The sequence below is a fragment of the Dendropsophus ebraccatus genome, chromosome 9, assembly GCF_027789765.1.
Source record: "Dendropsophus ebraccatus isolate aDenEbr1 chromosome 9, aDenEbr1.pat, whole genome shotgun sequence".
Lineage (NCBI taxonomy): Eukaryota > Metazoa > Chordata > Amphibia > Anura > Hylidae > Dendropsophus > Dendropsophus ebraccatus.
Genome location: NC_091462.1, coordinates 84,284,884 through 84,299,447, shown reverse-complemented (window position 1 = coordinate 84,299,447; position 14,564 = coordinate 84,284,884). Strand labels below are relative to the sequence as shown.

The window sequence follows — 14,564 nt, the reverse complement described above, 5'->3', positions numbered from 1 at the left end:
TACATGTATGTGCGTGGAGATAAATTAATAAAAAAAAAAGTTCTTTACTTTATTACAATATCAGCGTTACAGGTGGAGAATACAGTGTGCTATGTGGTATTACAGGTAGAGGATATAGTGTGGTGTGTGTGTGTGTGTGTGCGCATGTGTGTTTGGAGGGGGGGGGGAACTACAACGAAATTATAATCAGTAACACAATGAAACTGCAATGTGTGAACACAGCCTAGATGTTCTGCTACAGATTTGGGTGGGGAATGGGCATGGTGGGGGCAGATTCTGCGGTCCTGCAGGGGGCAGCATAATGTTCCCCCTGCTGTCATTTTAGTTAAGTTTCAATTAACAAAAATGACAGTGGTCACTGCCCTGCAGCCGCTCACCTGTCCCGCTGCAGCCATCACGCCATCCACGCTCACTACTATCCACACGATCCGGCGGGCTCCGTCTGCAACAGCGCCCGGCAGCTCTCATAAGCCCCCCTCCCCTCCACTTTAGGCTGTGGTGAGTATCCGGGGTTGGCAAGGGGTGTGCTGTGGCGGTCGGGTTGCCGGGGGTGTCGCTGGTTGTGGCTTGGGTGGTTAGGCTTGTTGCAAGAGGGGGGGGCAGCCATCTGAGGTTTGCCTCAGGCAGCAGAGAAACGGCCCTCAGTGGGGGCCTGTGATGAACAGCTAAGGGAAAGCAGTGCATTCTGGAACCTGTAGTACTATGTACAACTGCTCAACCAGGAAGTACAGCAACACAATACAGAACAAAAAACCCCAAAACAAAAGGATTTTTGGTAGTTTCAAAACTGGGATAGATTGGCAAGTAATTCTATTTGCTTCTGCAGAAGGTTAATTATTTTTACCTCTACCTGGAGTTCCCCTTTAATATCCTGAATGTAGCCATCTAGTGACCACATTAAGGCCGAGTTCACATGGAGTAAAACTGATGGAATTCCGCAGCGGAGAATCCACCAGCCTCCGTGTCATACTGGCAGTCTATTGGAGGGCTCGCCCGCCTCCTCTCTCCGCGCCTCTCCACTCGGAAGAATTGACATGTCCATTCTTTCAGACGGAGGGAGGAGGTGTGCAAGCCTCCCATAGACAGCCAATATGACACGGAGGCTAGCGGAATTCCACCAGTTTTACTCCGTGTGAACTGGTCCTTAAAGGGTATGTATCAGCTAGAAAAGACATCCCAAAATGCTCACATTGCTATGTAAGCATTGGGATTATCCATTCCTTTCTTCCCTTATTGTCCTTGTCCGAGGCTGCAATGGTCTAAATATTTGTTCCTGAAGTGTCATAGAGGTGTGGCTAGGGCAGTTCAACACACTTCAGTGACATTGCCACACCTCTGTGACTCTTCAGAGAAGAAGTAAAAAAGCATTTTTTTAAGAGATTGCAACCGCAGACAACTACAATACATGAATGGGATGCAATATAGCCATGTAAGAAGTGTGTGGTGTCTTTTCTAGTTCACAGTTTCCCTTTAAAACCAGTGGGGCCTATGCCAGAACGCACATTTAGGCTAGGCTCACACGCTGTAAAACAACGGCCGCTGTTTCACGTGTTCCTCTTGCCAAATCCCATTTGACAGGTTGCCGATGTATACATGGAATGTATTTCACAATCCTAATAAGTACTAAATATATTAGAAGTCTCCTCAGAGATGTGTATGAAAGCACTCTCTACTATAGGTTATAATGTCACACCAGTCTTATAATTGAGGATTAAAGATTTTCCTGTATATTAGAACAAGTAGAGAACACTGCCGTGTTCAGCAGAATTACTAACAGAACATAATTGTACAAAACAGCTGGTTGCACAGGAAACTTTAATTGTACATTAGTTGCCCTGGATACTGCATTGGTCAGACCCGTACCAAGAGTCCTTCTCATATCAGGCACAACTGCTCCATCATTATAGCCATGGCCAGAACATATGCTGCTGAGTCCTGTTTATGATGCAGAGCAAAACACAATCAATGCAGAACACGATGTTCAAGATCATTCGCTACAAATGAGTCAAGCAGGCAGAATTCTAATAGGTTCTCCTAATACTTTCACGGAAAAAACTCTTCAACTTCACCTTAAAGGATCAGCAAGTTCAGTTTGACATGGTCTTCAATGACCCAGAACATAGTCTGGAGAAACGCAAACATCTATGTTTTCCTAGAGCAATGTTCTGCAACCTGTGGCTCTCAAGCTGTGGCTGTCAGGGCATTAAGAAAGGTGTAGTTTTACAACAGCTACCAAACCTTAGGTTGGGGACCATTGGCCTAGAGCTAAATCAATTGGCTGTTTAATTTACAGACATACTAGGTCATGTAGCTACTCTTCGTTATGGATTGAAGACAGGATCCCTTAAAGGTGTTGTCCTATGATTACAAGTTATCCTCTATCCTAAGAATAGGGAATAACCATCTGATCATGGGGAGGGGGGGGGGGGTGTTGACTACTAAGACCTTTTGTGATCTCAGGAATGGGGACAAGCAACGGACACACAATGTCACTATATTCATTCTCTATGAAAGGTATCTGTCATGATCTCGCCTGAAAAGGCATCAGTGCCACCCTCTGCTGCAAAGATTAGACCTCTGCGCCAAAGACTGCGATTTTGGCCATAATCTTCCATTTATTCTGTGTTTTGTTTGCCTTGTTTTTGCCCTGTCTGAACTGTGTCTTATTTCTTCTGGTCTGCTAATTGTTCTCCCTGCCCCACCCATGTCTGTGCTGCAAAGTTTCCTCTGGTCATGGAACAGTTAACCTGCCTTGCCTCAGTGATTGACAGCTGGTCCCTCCAATCATCTTCTGGACTTGGTTCCTGGTGTCCTATTTAACCCCTTCGTGCTGCAGCTAGTTTGGGCCTTAATGACCAGGCTAATTTTTCAAAATCTGACCTGTCTCACTTTATGCTCTTATAGCTCAGTGATGCTTTAACGTATGCTAGCGATTCTGAGATTGTTTTTTCGTGACATATGGCACTTTATGTTAGTGGCAAAATTTGGTCACTATTTTGTGTGTTTTTTGTGAAAAACATCAAAATATCATGAAAAATGTAAAAAATTTGCATTTTATGAACTTTGAAATTCTCTGCTTCTAAAAAAAGAAAGTCGTAGCACATAAATTAGTTACTAAGTCACATTACCAATATGTCTTCTTTATTCTGGCATAATTTGGTAAACATATTTTACTTTTTTAGGGTGTTATGGGGCTTAGAAATTTATCAGCAAATTATCACATTTTCGTGAAACTAATTTTTTTAGGGACCAGTTCTTTTTTTAAATGGATTTAGAAGTCTGGTATCCTGAAAACCCCCATAAGTGACCCCATTTGGGAAACTACACACCTTAAAGAATTAATCTAGGGGTATAATGAGCATTTTAACCCTACAGGGGCTGGAGGAAAGTATTCACAATTAGGCAGTAAAAAAAAAGAAAATTTTAATTTTCCAATAATATATACGTTTAGATTAAAGTTTCTCATTTTCAAAAGGAATATGAGACAAAAAGCACCCCAAAATTTGTAATGCAGGTTCTCTTGAGTACAACGGTACCCCATATGTGGGCGTAAACCACTGTATGGGCACACAGCAGGGCTCAGAAGGAAGGGAGCGCCAATTAGCTTTTCCAATGCAGATTTTGCTGAAGAAGTTTCTGAGCGCCAGGTGCGTTTGTAGTGCCCCTGTAGTGTCAGCAGAGAGAAAAACCCCCATAAGTCACCCCATTTTGGAAAGTACACCCCTCAAAGAATTCATCTTGGTGTGTGGTGACCATTTTGACCCCACAGGTATTACAGGAAAGTATTCAAAAGAAGACAGTAAAAATGAAAAACTTGAATTCTTCCAATAATATGTTCGTTTAGTTTGAAATTTCTCAATTTCACGAGGAACAAGAGGAAAAAAGTACCCCAAAATTTGTAACGCAGGTTCTCCTGAGTACAATGGTACCCCATATGTGGGCATAAACCACTGCATGGGCACACAGCCGGGCTCAGAAGGGAAGGAGCGCCAATTAGCATTTTCAGTGCAGATTTTGCTGAAGAAGTTTCTGAGCGCCAGGTGCGTTTGCTGAGCCCCTGTAGTGTCAGCAGAATAGATTCCCCCCAAAAGTCACCACATCTTGGAAAGAGCACCCCTCAAAGAATTCATCTTGGGGTGTGGTGACCATTTTTACCCCACAGGTATTAGAGGAAAGTATTCAAAATTGGCCAGTAAAAATGAAAAACTCGAATTTTTCCAATAATATGTTGGTTTAGTTTGAAATTTCTCAATTTGACGAGGAACAGGAGAGAAAACGTACCCCAAAATCTGTAACGCAGGTTCTCCTGAGTAAAACGGTACCTCATATGTGGGCATAAACCACTGTATGGGCACACAGCAGGGCTCAGAAGGGAAGGAGCGCCAATTTACAGGAGCAAAACCGCAGCTAGTAATGGTTATTAGAATAGCGCAGTTACTAAAATAAAATAAAAAAAATGAGATTACAGGTAATGTGGGGTGGTTACGGGCAACCAGGGGTGGTTATGGGCAACCTGAAGTGGTTACAGGTAATCTGGGGTGGTTACGGACAACATGGGGTGGTCACGGGCAACCTGCTGTGGTTACAGGCAACGTGGGGTGGTTACAGGCAACGCGGGGTGGTTACGGGCAACGTGTGGTGGTTATGGGCAACGTGTGGTGGTCACGGGCAACCTGCTGTGGTTACGGCAACGTGGGGTGGTTACAGGCAACGTGGGCTGGTTACAGGCAACGTGGGCTGGTTACAGGCAACGTGGGCTGGTTACAGGCAACGTGGGCTGGTAACGGGCAACGTGGGCTGGTTACGGGCAACCTGCTGTGCTTACAGACAATCTGGGATGGTTACGGGAAACGTGGGGTGGTTACGGGCAACCTGCAGTGCTTACAGACAATCTGGGGTGGATACGGGCAACGTGGGGTGGTTACGGGCAACCTGCAATGCTTACAGACAATCTGGGGTGGATACGGGCAACGTTGGCTGGTTACGGGCAACCTGCAGTGCTTACAGACAATCTGGGGTGGTTACGGGCAACGTGGGGTGGTTACGGGCAATGTGGGGTGGGTACGGATAAACTGAAGTTCTTATAGGCAATCTGGGGTGGGTACCTGTAATCTGACATGGGCACCGCAATCTGGAGGGGGTCATTGGCAATTTGGGGTGGTCAGAGGCGACGTGCGGTGGTCAGAGGCGACGTGCGGTGGTCAGAGGCGACGTGCGGTGGTCAGAGGCGACGTGTGGTGGTCAGAGGCGACGTGCGGTGGTCAGAGGCGACGTGCAGTGGTCAGAGGCATTGTGGCGTGGTCAGAGGCATCGTGGCGTGGTCAGAGGCATCGTGGCGTGGTCAGAGGCAACGCGCAGTGATTACGTGCAATCTGGGGGGGTTGCATGTAATCTGGCATGATTACGGGGAACCTGGGGGGGTTATGTGCAACCTGGAAGGGTTACAGACAATCTGGGATTGTTACTGATAAACTGAAGTGCTTATAGGTAATCTGGGGTGGGTACATGTAATTTGGGGTGGTTACGGGCAATCTGGAGGGGGTCACTGGCAATTTGCGGTGGTTACGGGCAACGTGCGGTGGTTACGGGCAACGTGCGGTGGTTACGGGCAACGTGCGGTGGTTACGGACAACGTGCGGTGGTTACGGGCAACGTGCGGTGGTTACGGGTAATCTGGGGAGGGGTTAGGGGTAATTTGGGAGTAAACTGCAATTATTACTATAATAAAAAGTGTGTGTTTTATTTTTTTGTATGTTTGTCACTTTTTGTACTTTACATATTCATTTTCACTGTATTAATATGATTACTGTGATATTTTCTATCACAGTAATCATAGTTCAGTGACAGAGACCAAATTGGTCTCTGTCACTTTAAATTTTCAGAGTTGGCTGGTTGTGAAGCGCATGCGCACTTCATAACCAGCCAGGACGTCGAGGAGGAAGGAGCTCCGTGGATCCGGTGAGTATATGGGGAAGGGGGGGTGACTGGGGGACGGGGGTGACAGGGGGGGGTGGGGGGTGACTTGGGGGGTGGGGGGACATCACTTTTTATCCCCTGTCACCAATCATTTATGGTGACAGGGGATAAAAAGTGCCGGGAGCACATGGTACAAGCGATCAGCGGTATATAGTATATACCGCTGATCGCTTGTACCGGGACCCCACAGGGGGGTCCCCGATGACTGCCCCATGCTCTCCGCTACCTCCGGTGGCGGAGAGCATGGGGCTTTCATTCATTTTAACTTTCTAATCGCTGTGAACCGACGTTAGTCGGTTCACAGCGATGGCGGCGGCCATCTTGGAAATGATGGCCGCCGGGGGAGGGGGGTTAGTTATCGGGGCACTAGGGGGGTCTGATCTGGGGTCTGATATACACTTATTTCATCTCCCCCCGCCGTAGATTCACGGCTGGGGGAGATGAAAGGCGGCGGCACCGGTAATCCCCGCAGCCTTATTCTCTGCCATCGCCGTAAAAAGCTGATGGCAGCAGAATAAGGACCATTAGTGACCGCCGTAGAAAGCCGTATCGGCGGTCACTAAGGGGTTAAGATTTCAGCTTCTGCCTGTGCCTTGCTGGTTATTGACTTAGTCTCTGCCTGCTTGTGTGTTCTGTTTTCTCCTGATTCCTGCTTTGTATCTCTGACTACCCTTGCTTGCTGCCTGCCCCCGACCATATTGCCTGTTATTTGACTACTCTTTTGGATCCTGATTTTGTACCTTTGCTGCCAGACTGTTGTGACCCGGATTGCTGACCATTCTTATTGTGTTTGTTCGTTTTGTCTTGTCCATTGTTTCACGTATCCAGGCCAGGGATCGCCGCCAAGTTGTCCGCTGCCATTTTAGGGCAGATTGCGGCAATTAGGTAGAGGACAGTGGGCGGGGCTGAGCTCAGGGCTCACTGTCTCTGTGTGTTTGGTGTGACTGGTCCTGACAGTATCTTTATATACTTGTTGTATATACTATGTTCTCTATGTGCTCGGCTATCTTCAGCAGATCTTACAGACATTGAATCGAGCACTGACATGTGAGTCCCGCCACTCCATTGTGACGAAGGGTACTACTAGACAAACCAATTTTTAACAATCACACAATTGCAATAAACAAACAAGATTGTTTATCGTTAACCTAAAATTGTTCACCATAATACACAGAACGATCGTTACTATGAACTTTTAGTCCATCTGGCTCCATCTGAATAACAAACGATTAACAATGATTTGGGTTGTCAGCACCAAACGAACGATGAAAGATTTCTCATTGGTTGTTTGATCGTTGCTTGCATTTACACAAAACGATTATTGTTCAAATTGGAACGATATAGTTCCAAAGAACATGGGGGGGTCCAAGCAGGCAGCACTACCTTTAAACAGGTTGTCCAGACAGGTTGTCTAAGCCCAGGGAGGGATGAGTGAAAAAAAACTATGGAGACCATAACAGTACAGTACAGGTGGCAATTTGGAAGTCAGGGAGGTAAGTACATGTTTTTTTTTCCTTTTTACTTACCCCCTCCTCATGTATACAATTTAGAGGAGCCCTGCCTGAAGGACCCCTTTAAGTAGAAATCTACTTTAAGAAATCTATCTCATTAACTTCCATATCTGAATAGGCCGCCTGTAAAATTAGAATTATTTTAATTATGCTGTTCCTGAGTGTTTGAAAAATTGTGGCTCGCCAAATTTCCAGACAAAGTAGAATGCGAAAATTATCTGAACCTTCAACATAGAGAGCATAGAAGATGACAGTGCTTCTGTGTGAGTCATGCTGTGCCAAGGACAAATCAAAAGCAGCATTTTTCATTACTGCTATATGCTTGACTGGTTCAGTTGTTTCTGATTTGAATGATCATATATTTTCAGCACAAAAAGCTTTTCTGGTTGAAGATTTTTCAAAATAATGCCTTTAGGTAATGGGAGTGTCATGTGTAAGGGAACCGGCAGACTCTTAGTTAGGTGTATGGTTTACATATGTATTTTTGCTACACTAGGGTCTATGTCCAGTTCATGCACCCCAGTTATCCTAACTTTTACCTGGATTTATCCTTAATGTGTTGCCTAGTTCATTGCCATTATTACATACCTCTTACGAATAGTTTAACCTATGTTTTGTTAGTCATATGGCTATATACATAACAATGACAATGCCCCATGCAAGTTTTGGCAGCATGAAAAGGGGGAGAAGTTCCGGTGTCAATAGTGGCGAAAGCCATGTGCCTCTTGTGCCCAAGCTCTCACCTCAAATGTCAGGAGAGAGAATTCCATTCCTGATAAGTAACCCAGAGGCACTAATGTCGGTATCTGGCAATATAACTTTTGAAAATGAAAATTAATGTAATAGCAAAAAGAAAAAATGTAGGCTCCGGCATACCCCTTTAGGCTATGTTCACACAATGTTTTTTAAAAGCTGTTATTTGATCAAATAACGGCTGTTGTTAAACACACTTTGGTGTTGGTACATTACTCTAGTTCAGGTTGATGATGGCCCTTTTTTTTGAGGGGGGCTAATTTTAAAAGGTCCATTGAATTTACTTTAAAAAAAAGGGTAAAAGAAAACAATGTGTGAACAACGTAAAATAATGCCCAATGTTTGCTCAATAATATCGGCAAATTAATGACACAAACATTAATTTCATACATTGTGTGAACCAACGGCCATTGTTTCCATAGACTTCAATGGAAAGCAATGAAGACTGAAAATGATCATTATTTTGAATTAAAATGGCGGCCGTTTTTTTACAGTGTGTGAACATAGCCTCAAAGTGAATTGGCCTAAAGATAGTGGCCTAAAGAGTAGCGTAAAAAGACTGCAGCAGGGTCACAATAATTACAAATCTGTTGCAACCCTTCAAGCGTTGTGCCACCCTTCTGGGGAAAACTGTATTCCGCATGTTATGCCTACATCTGTTTGAGGCTGTGTTCACACTACGTATATTTCAGTCAGTATATGTATATTTCAGTTAGTATATTTCAGTCAGTATTGCAACCAAAACCAGGAGTGGATTCAAAACACAGAAAGGCTCTGTTCACACAATGTTGAAATTGAGTGGATGGCCGCCATTTAATGGCAAATATTTGCTGTTATTTTAGAACAACGGCTGTTATAGTGAAATAATGGCAGTTATTTACTGTTATATGGCGGCCATCAACTCAATTTCAACATTGTGTGAACAGATCCTTTCTGTGTTTTTAATCCACTCCGGGTTTTGGTTGCAATACTGACTGAAATATACGTAGTGTGAACGCAGCCTTAAAAAGGAAGTCTGTTGGGGGGTTAAAAAATCACTACGGGCAGGGGGTGGGGGGAAATGGAAAAAACAGATCTGCTTACTGCTCCCCGAGCAGCCGGAAGACTGCCGGTGGGGTCCAGGAGCATGCACGGCTCAGCACAGGCACTGGGACAGGTGAATATAACAGATTTTTTTATTCCCCCCAACACACATACTCTTTACTTGAAGCGTAACTATAATTTCAGTAGCCAAAAAATGAAATTCCTCAAATAAAACCCTTTAAAAAGAGCCCTAAACTGCGTTGATAGTGTGTATGCTTGAAGAGATATCCCCAGTTGTTTGGCTCAGAAGAATAAATGAATTTTTCTCCTGGCTGAGAGAAAGTGGGCGTGGCCTCCTCCCTAATCTCCCTGGCTGGGTCCCTCCATTCACTGAGCAGCACCTTAGCAGATGTATCACACATAGCAGGATCAGATACAGCCCCAGCATACAGTATCACAATGTAAGATTAGATACAAAGCACCAGCCGATGGTATCACACACAGTGGGATTAGATACAGTCATCTGCTCTCATTACACTGTAGGATAATATCAGCCATGTAGGTGGGCGCACCTGCTGCAGACATCTGATAGTGAGTGTTATATGTACTATGGAAGGACTACAGCTGTGTTGTGCTGGGACTTGTAGTCCTTCCCTCAGTGACTCACCCACTCTCCCTCATGCAGTACATTGGAGTCATGGTGGCACTGGATACACTTGTCCCTCCATCCAGCTCTTCCCCTGCGCTGCTCCTCACACACAACACCTTCAGCTCTGCTAAGTCACCTCTGTGAGGGGAGGGGGGAGAACGCGCTGCTAGGAGGTGGGGGAGGAGGCTTTGTTTATGTTTCTCTCTGTGTCAGGGCTGTTATCTGATGCTGCTGTCAGAGTCCGTAAGATCTCCAGGGAGGGGGCGTGTCCAGCAGGAATGCAGAAATAAGTCAGAGCCAGAGAGGGCTGTAAGGGCATAATCAGCCTTATGTATTTAAAAAACTGTTCATTTTAGGTTATTAATGTATATTGCAAAAATTGTTATCATGACCTAAGCTAACTAATACTGAATGGTCAAAATATTTTATAGTTGCGCTTTAATAAATTTTTAGGTCCCGTCCAGACTTTTAAGTTTGCCATTTAAGCCTCATACTGTTGATTTAACTGTTGTGTGTCTCCTTTAAGTCACCCCCACTAGACCCCCCCCCTGAGCCTGTGGTCATTGCCAGGGCTAATGTGCCCCCCCCCCCCCCCCCTATAAAAGTACATGTGGGCCCATCACCCACTCTGGATGGTGTTACCAACACAAGTTTCATACGTACATGTCAATAATAGAGGTAAGCAAAACTTGAACATGCTGGGGTCCATCCAAACCCGAGCATGCAGCATTTCATTACCAATGGCTGCAAAAGTTGGATGCAGCCATAAGATTACCTGGAAAACATGAATACAGCCACAGGCTGTATTCTTGTTTTCCAGGACTTCCTAGGGCTGCATCCACCTTCTTCGACCACCAGTAATGAAATGCTGTTTGTTTGATTTTGGACGGATCCCAACTTGCTTGAGTTTTACCCATCTCTAATCAATAACTATAGCAAGTAAACCCAGAGAAAGCATGGACTATAGATACATTTCAAAGGCCTACTCTAGGTTGTTCTGACACCCATTTTAAATGTTGGTAAGAGAAACTGTTTAGAGATGTGGTTTTCAAAGGTACCGCAATGTACTTGAGTCATGAAAATAGGGATTAAAGCCTCGTGTTGCGGATGGTAAAAATGTTATGTACCATCTGCACGTGGTGAACATTTAACACCCCCCCCCCACACACACACACACACACATTTTTTTATATAAATCTGAGAACAAATTCTGACATTTACTATGTTCACTTTACCTGAGAGCTTGGTACTAATGCTTTCCACCAATGTCCTCCTTTCACAAGGTCAACCTCATTTAATGACATGGAGACCTTCCCGATGACACAATGTCGCGAGAACTTGTCAAAATCCACCACCGTCAAAAGCAATGTTCTTCTTTGGGCTTCTAAAAATGGGATTTCAAAAGTATATCTCTCCTCAAACACTGGATTCTGAGTCTTACGTTTTACTCCAGTTTGCTTAGAGTTCTTCTGGTCTGGCAATAGACAAATCTTCACATAAGGGTTTGAATGAGCCATGTCTTGTCTAGAACCATCGTAGGATATGGGTGGTGGTAGGTCTCTAGCCTCTATTACCCTGACAATCAGATAATTGTGAAGTAGATCATATTGAGTACTAAAATGCAGCATGCCTAACTGATACTTGGTCAGAATTTCATCATCGGTTAGTGAGTCTACATCATCACTGGAATCGACAGGATACAGATGTGGTTCAAATTTTCTAAAATAGTCCTCGGGGGTGTAGGTTTTCCTCAAGACAGATGGTTGCACAATTTCTTTTTTTGCTCCTAATGCACCAAATTCAATTGGTTTAATGTCAATTAATGGAGAACTTGGTCTTCTGGACTCCAAACCTATGAGATAACAATATATCAAGTTACGTATGAGTAACAATTTTAGTACTGTACATTCACACTAATATATTTACCAATACAAAAAATACAAAACTAAAAATATTTTTTTGTTTTAGACAAATCCGCATCTTCTTGGGGAAAATTTAGCATTGTTTGTGTATTCACACGGTGAATTGTGTGAACAGAGCCTTTCTGTGTTTTCAATCCACTCCTGGTTTTGGTTGCAATATGAGGACCACAGTACTGACTGAAATATACGTAGTGTGAACCCAGCCTATTAATGTGTATGGGGGCCTCTAAGCTCTTAACATAATCTGTTGGGGAAGAGAAGGATTTTGCAGTTAGGTTTCACTATGCTCAATCTTTTTCTTCTCAGTGGCAATAAGCTGTACCTAAATTTGGCAACAATTTTTTCCTACCGAAACATATGCACCCTCATGCAACATCATGAAAGGGATGACAATTGACCATAAAGAATCATAATGAACATTTTATTTTTTAAGTGCCAACTACAAAAGTAAATTTTAGCTGACCAATGACAGGCTGTGATCTTCAAAGAAGCTGATCATGTTTGGAGATATTTCATCCATTGTACAGGGTCATTGATCATGTTTGGCCAGTTTGAAAGACTGTAACAGCCAAATACTGTACAGCTATGTTGGCAAACCAATCGTTCAACAGAAAAACATTTGCTCAACTGTTACTTAACCATCCACCTACCTCTATCAACTTTGTAAATCAACTTCTCCAGACCCCTAAGTGAGAAGACGCACTGGGAGGAAATTTATCAAGGGCTTTGTGCCTATTTTTAGGTGAATAATTGCATTTTTTAACACAGTTTTGGTTTAAGCTCTATTTATGAACCAGTATTTGACGGACGAATGTTTTTTAGATGCGACTTTTTTTAATCTGCCTGTTTTGAGTATTCACCCAGAATTTTGGATAATCTGGGATTAGCGCCAAATTTATAATTTGCAACTTTTTAAAAATTCGCACAAATAGGTGCAGGCTTATGTCTGGTGCGCACCAGGTGACAATGCTTGCGCAATTTTTGCGCCTTTTTACTTAGATACACTCACTTAGGCAGTACAACATTTTAATAAATCAGTCAAAACTATTGGACCAAAATATACACCAATCCTCATTAGAATAGTTGAACACATTAGACTGGTTAGTAAATGTCCCCCACTGGGTGCAAATATTAGAGATTATTCAGAGGGTTCAGTAATAACAAAAGGGTTATCAAAGGGTTACTGCAGCATTTGAAAGTCTTACTTGAAATGCGCCTTGTTAGGCTATATGTAGATCTGGATGTATCTGAAGAAGACCGTCTTCTATCAGGTGATGTCTCCTGTGGAGTAGGAGGAGGCTCACTTCTTGCGTTGTCTGAGTCTCCATCCTTGTCTTCACTGCGATTTATCCTGGTGAGTATATTGAACAACACATTTATAACTGTAAAAGATAGGTCACTTGCCATCATCCCACTGACAGAGCACACCAGGAAAAACTGATTGTGTTATGTCTATTGAAGGGCCTAAGGGTGTGTTCACACAGTCAGGTTTTTAATAGCAATTATTGAAGCTAAAGCCCGGAACAGCCAATGGCTTTGTTCACACGATGTTCAAAAAACAGGAACGACGTCCGCTTTTTCTATTTAAAAAGACCCCAGTTTTTGCCTCAATTTAATTGACTTTTAGTGCAATGCATTGAAGTCAATGGAATGACGGACGTCCAATGCACACAGTGTTTTAAATAACGGACGTTGCCTGCACAGACATCAAAATAATGATCATGACAATTATTTTCAGATGTCTTTTGCAAACACCAGATGTAAATTTTTGGTTGTTCACACACAGTTTTTATTTTTTTTACTGTCCTTTCAATGTTTTTACTATTGATATTAATGGATATGGATTTTTTAATTAAAGACACACCCAAAGGCCAGTTAGTCCACATTTACTAGAATAATGTACCAATAGCCGTCATTGCATTGAAAGGCGCTTAAACAGTGAAATAACGTCCGTTATTTGCCATTAAATGGCGGCCATCCACTCAATTTCAACAGTGTGTAAACAGCCTTTCAGTGTTTCCAATCCACTCTTGGTTTTGGTTGCAAAAGTCTATGTTCACACAACGTCTTTTCATCTCTGTTTAAAATGACGTCCGTCATTTTGAGTCTAAAATAATGGACGTTATTTAGCAGCCTGACCTCCCCTTAGTGCACTGATGTTTGTACATTATTTTAGTTTGGGGTTACTAATTGGACTTTGAATGTGGCTTAATTGAAAAGTCCATTGAATTTAATAGTAAAAACGGAGACAGAACAGTGACAAAAGGAAAACTGTTTGCAAAAGACGTCCGAAAATAATGATCATGGTCATTATTTTGACGCCCGCGCAAAAACGTCCGTTATTCAATACGCTGTGTACATTGGACGTCTGTCTTCCCATTGACTTCAATGCATTGCATTGCAGTCAGTTAAATCTCGGCAAAAACTGACGTTATTTTAAATAAGAAAATCGGCCGTCTTTTCTCTATTTTTGACATTATGTGAACATAGCCAAACAGTGACCAAATTACTGAGCAAAAATACTGTGTGGGAACATAGCCTATGTATGTACCCCCAGAATTGTAAATTGCTGTGGAATGTGTTTGCACTAAATAAAAATTATTATTAATTATTATTATTATTATTATTATTATTATTATTATTATTATTATTATTATTATTATGTCTATATGGCTGTATAAGGGGCTTATTTTTTGTGTCATGATATGTTGTTTTTACTTTATATGGCTA

At 42.9% G+C, this 14,564-nt stretch overlaps 1 protein-coding gene across 3 annotated transcripts in view; it reads right to left on the bottom strand.

The window, feature by feature from the left end:
• SYT17 (synaptotagmin 17) overlaps window positions 1-14,564 on the bottom strand; it is a 76,092-nt gene that overhangs the window by 39,430 nt on the left and 22,098 nt on the right. For all 3 annotated transcript variants that reach the window (XM_069981960.1, XM_069981961.1, XM_069981958.1), the window contains exons 4-5: window positions 13,040-13,185; window positions 11,148-11,764 (exon numbers count right to left, since the gene is read on the bottom strand). In XM_069981960.1, the coding sequence (XP_069838061.1) occupies window positions 11,148-11,764; window positions 13,040-13,185 (763 nt within the window). The remainder of the gene's footprint in view (window positions 1-11,147; window positions 11,765-13,039; window positions 13,186-14,564) is intronic.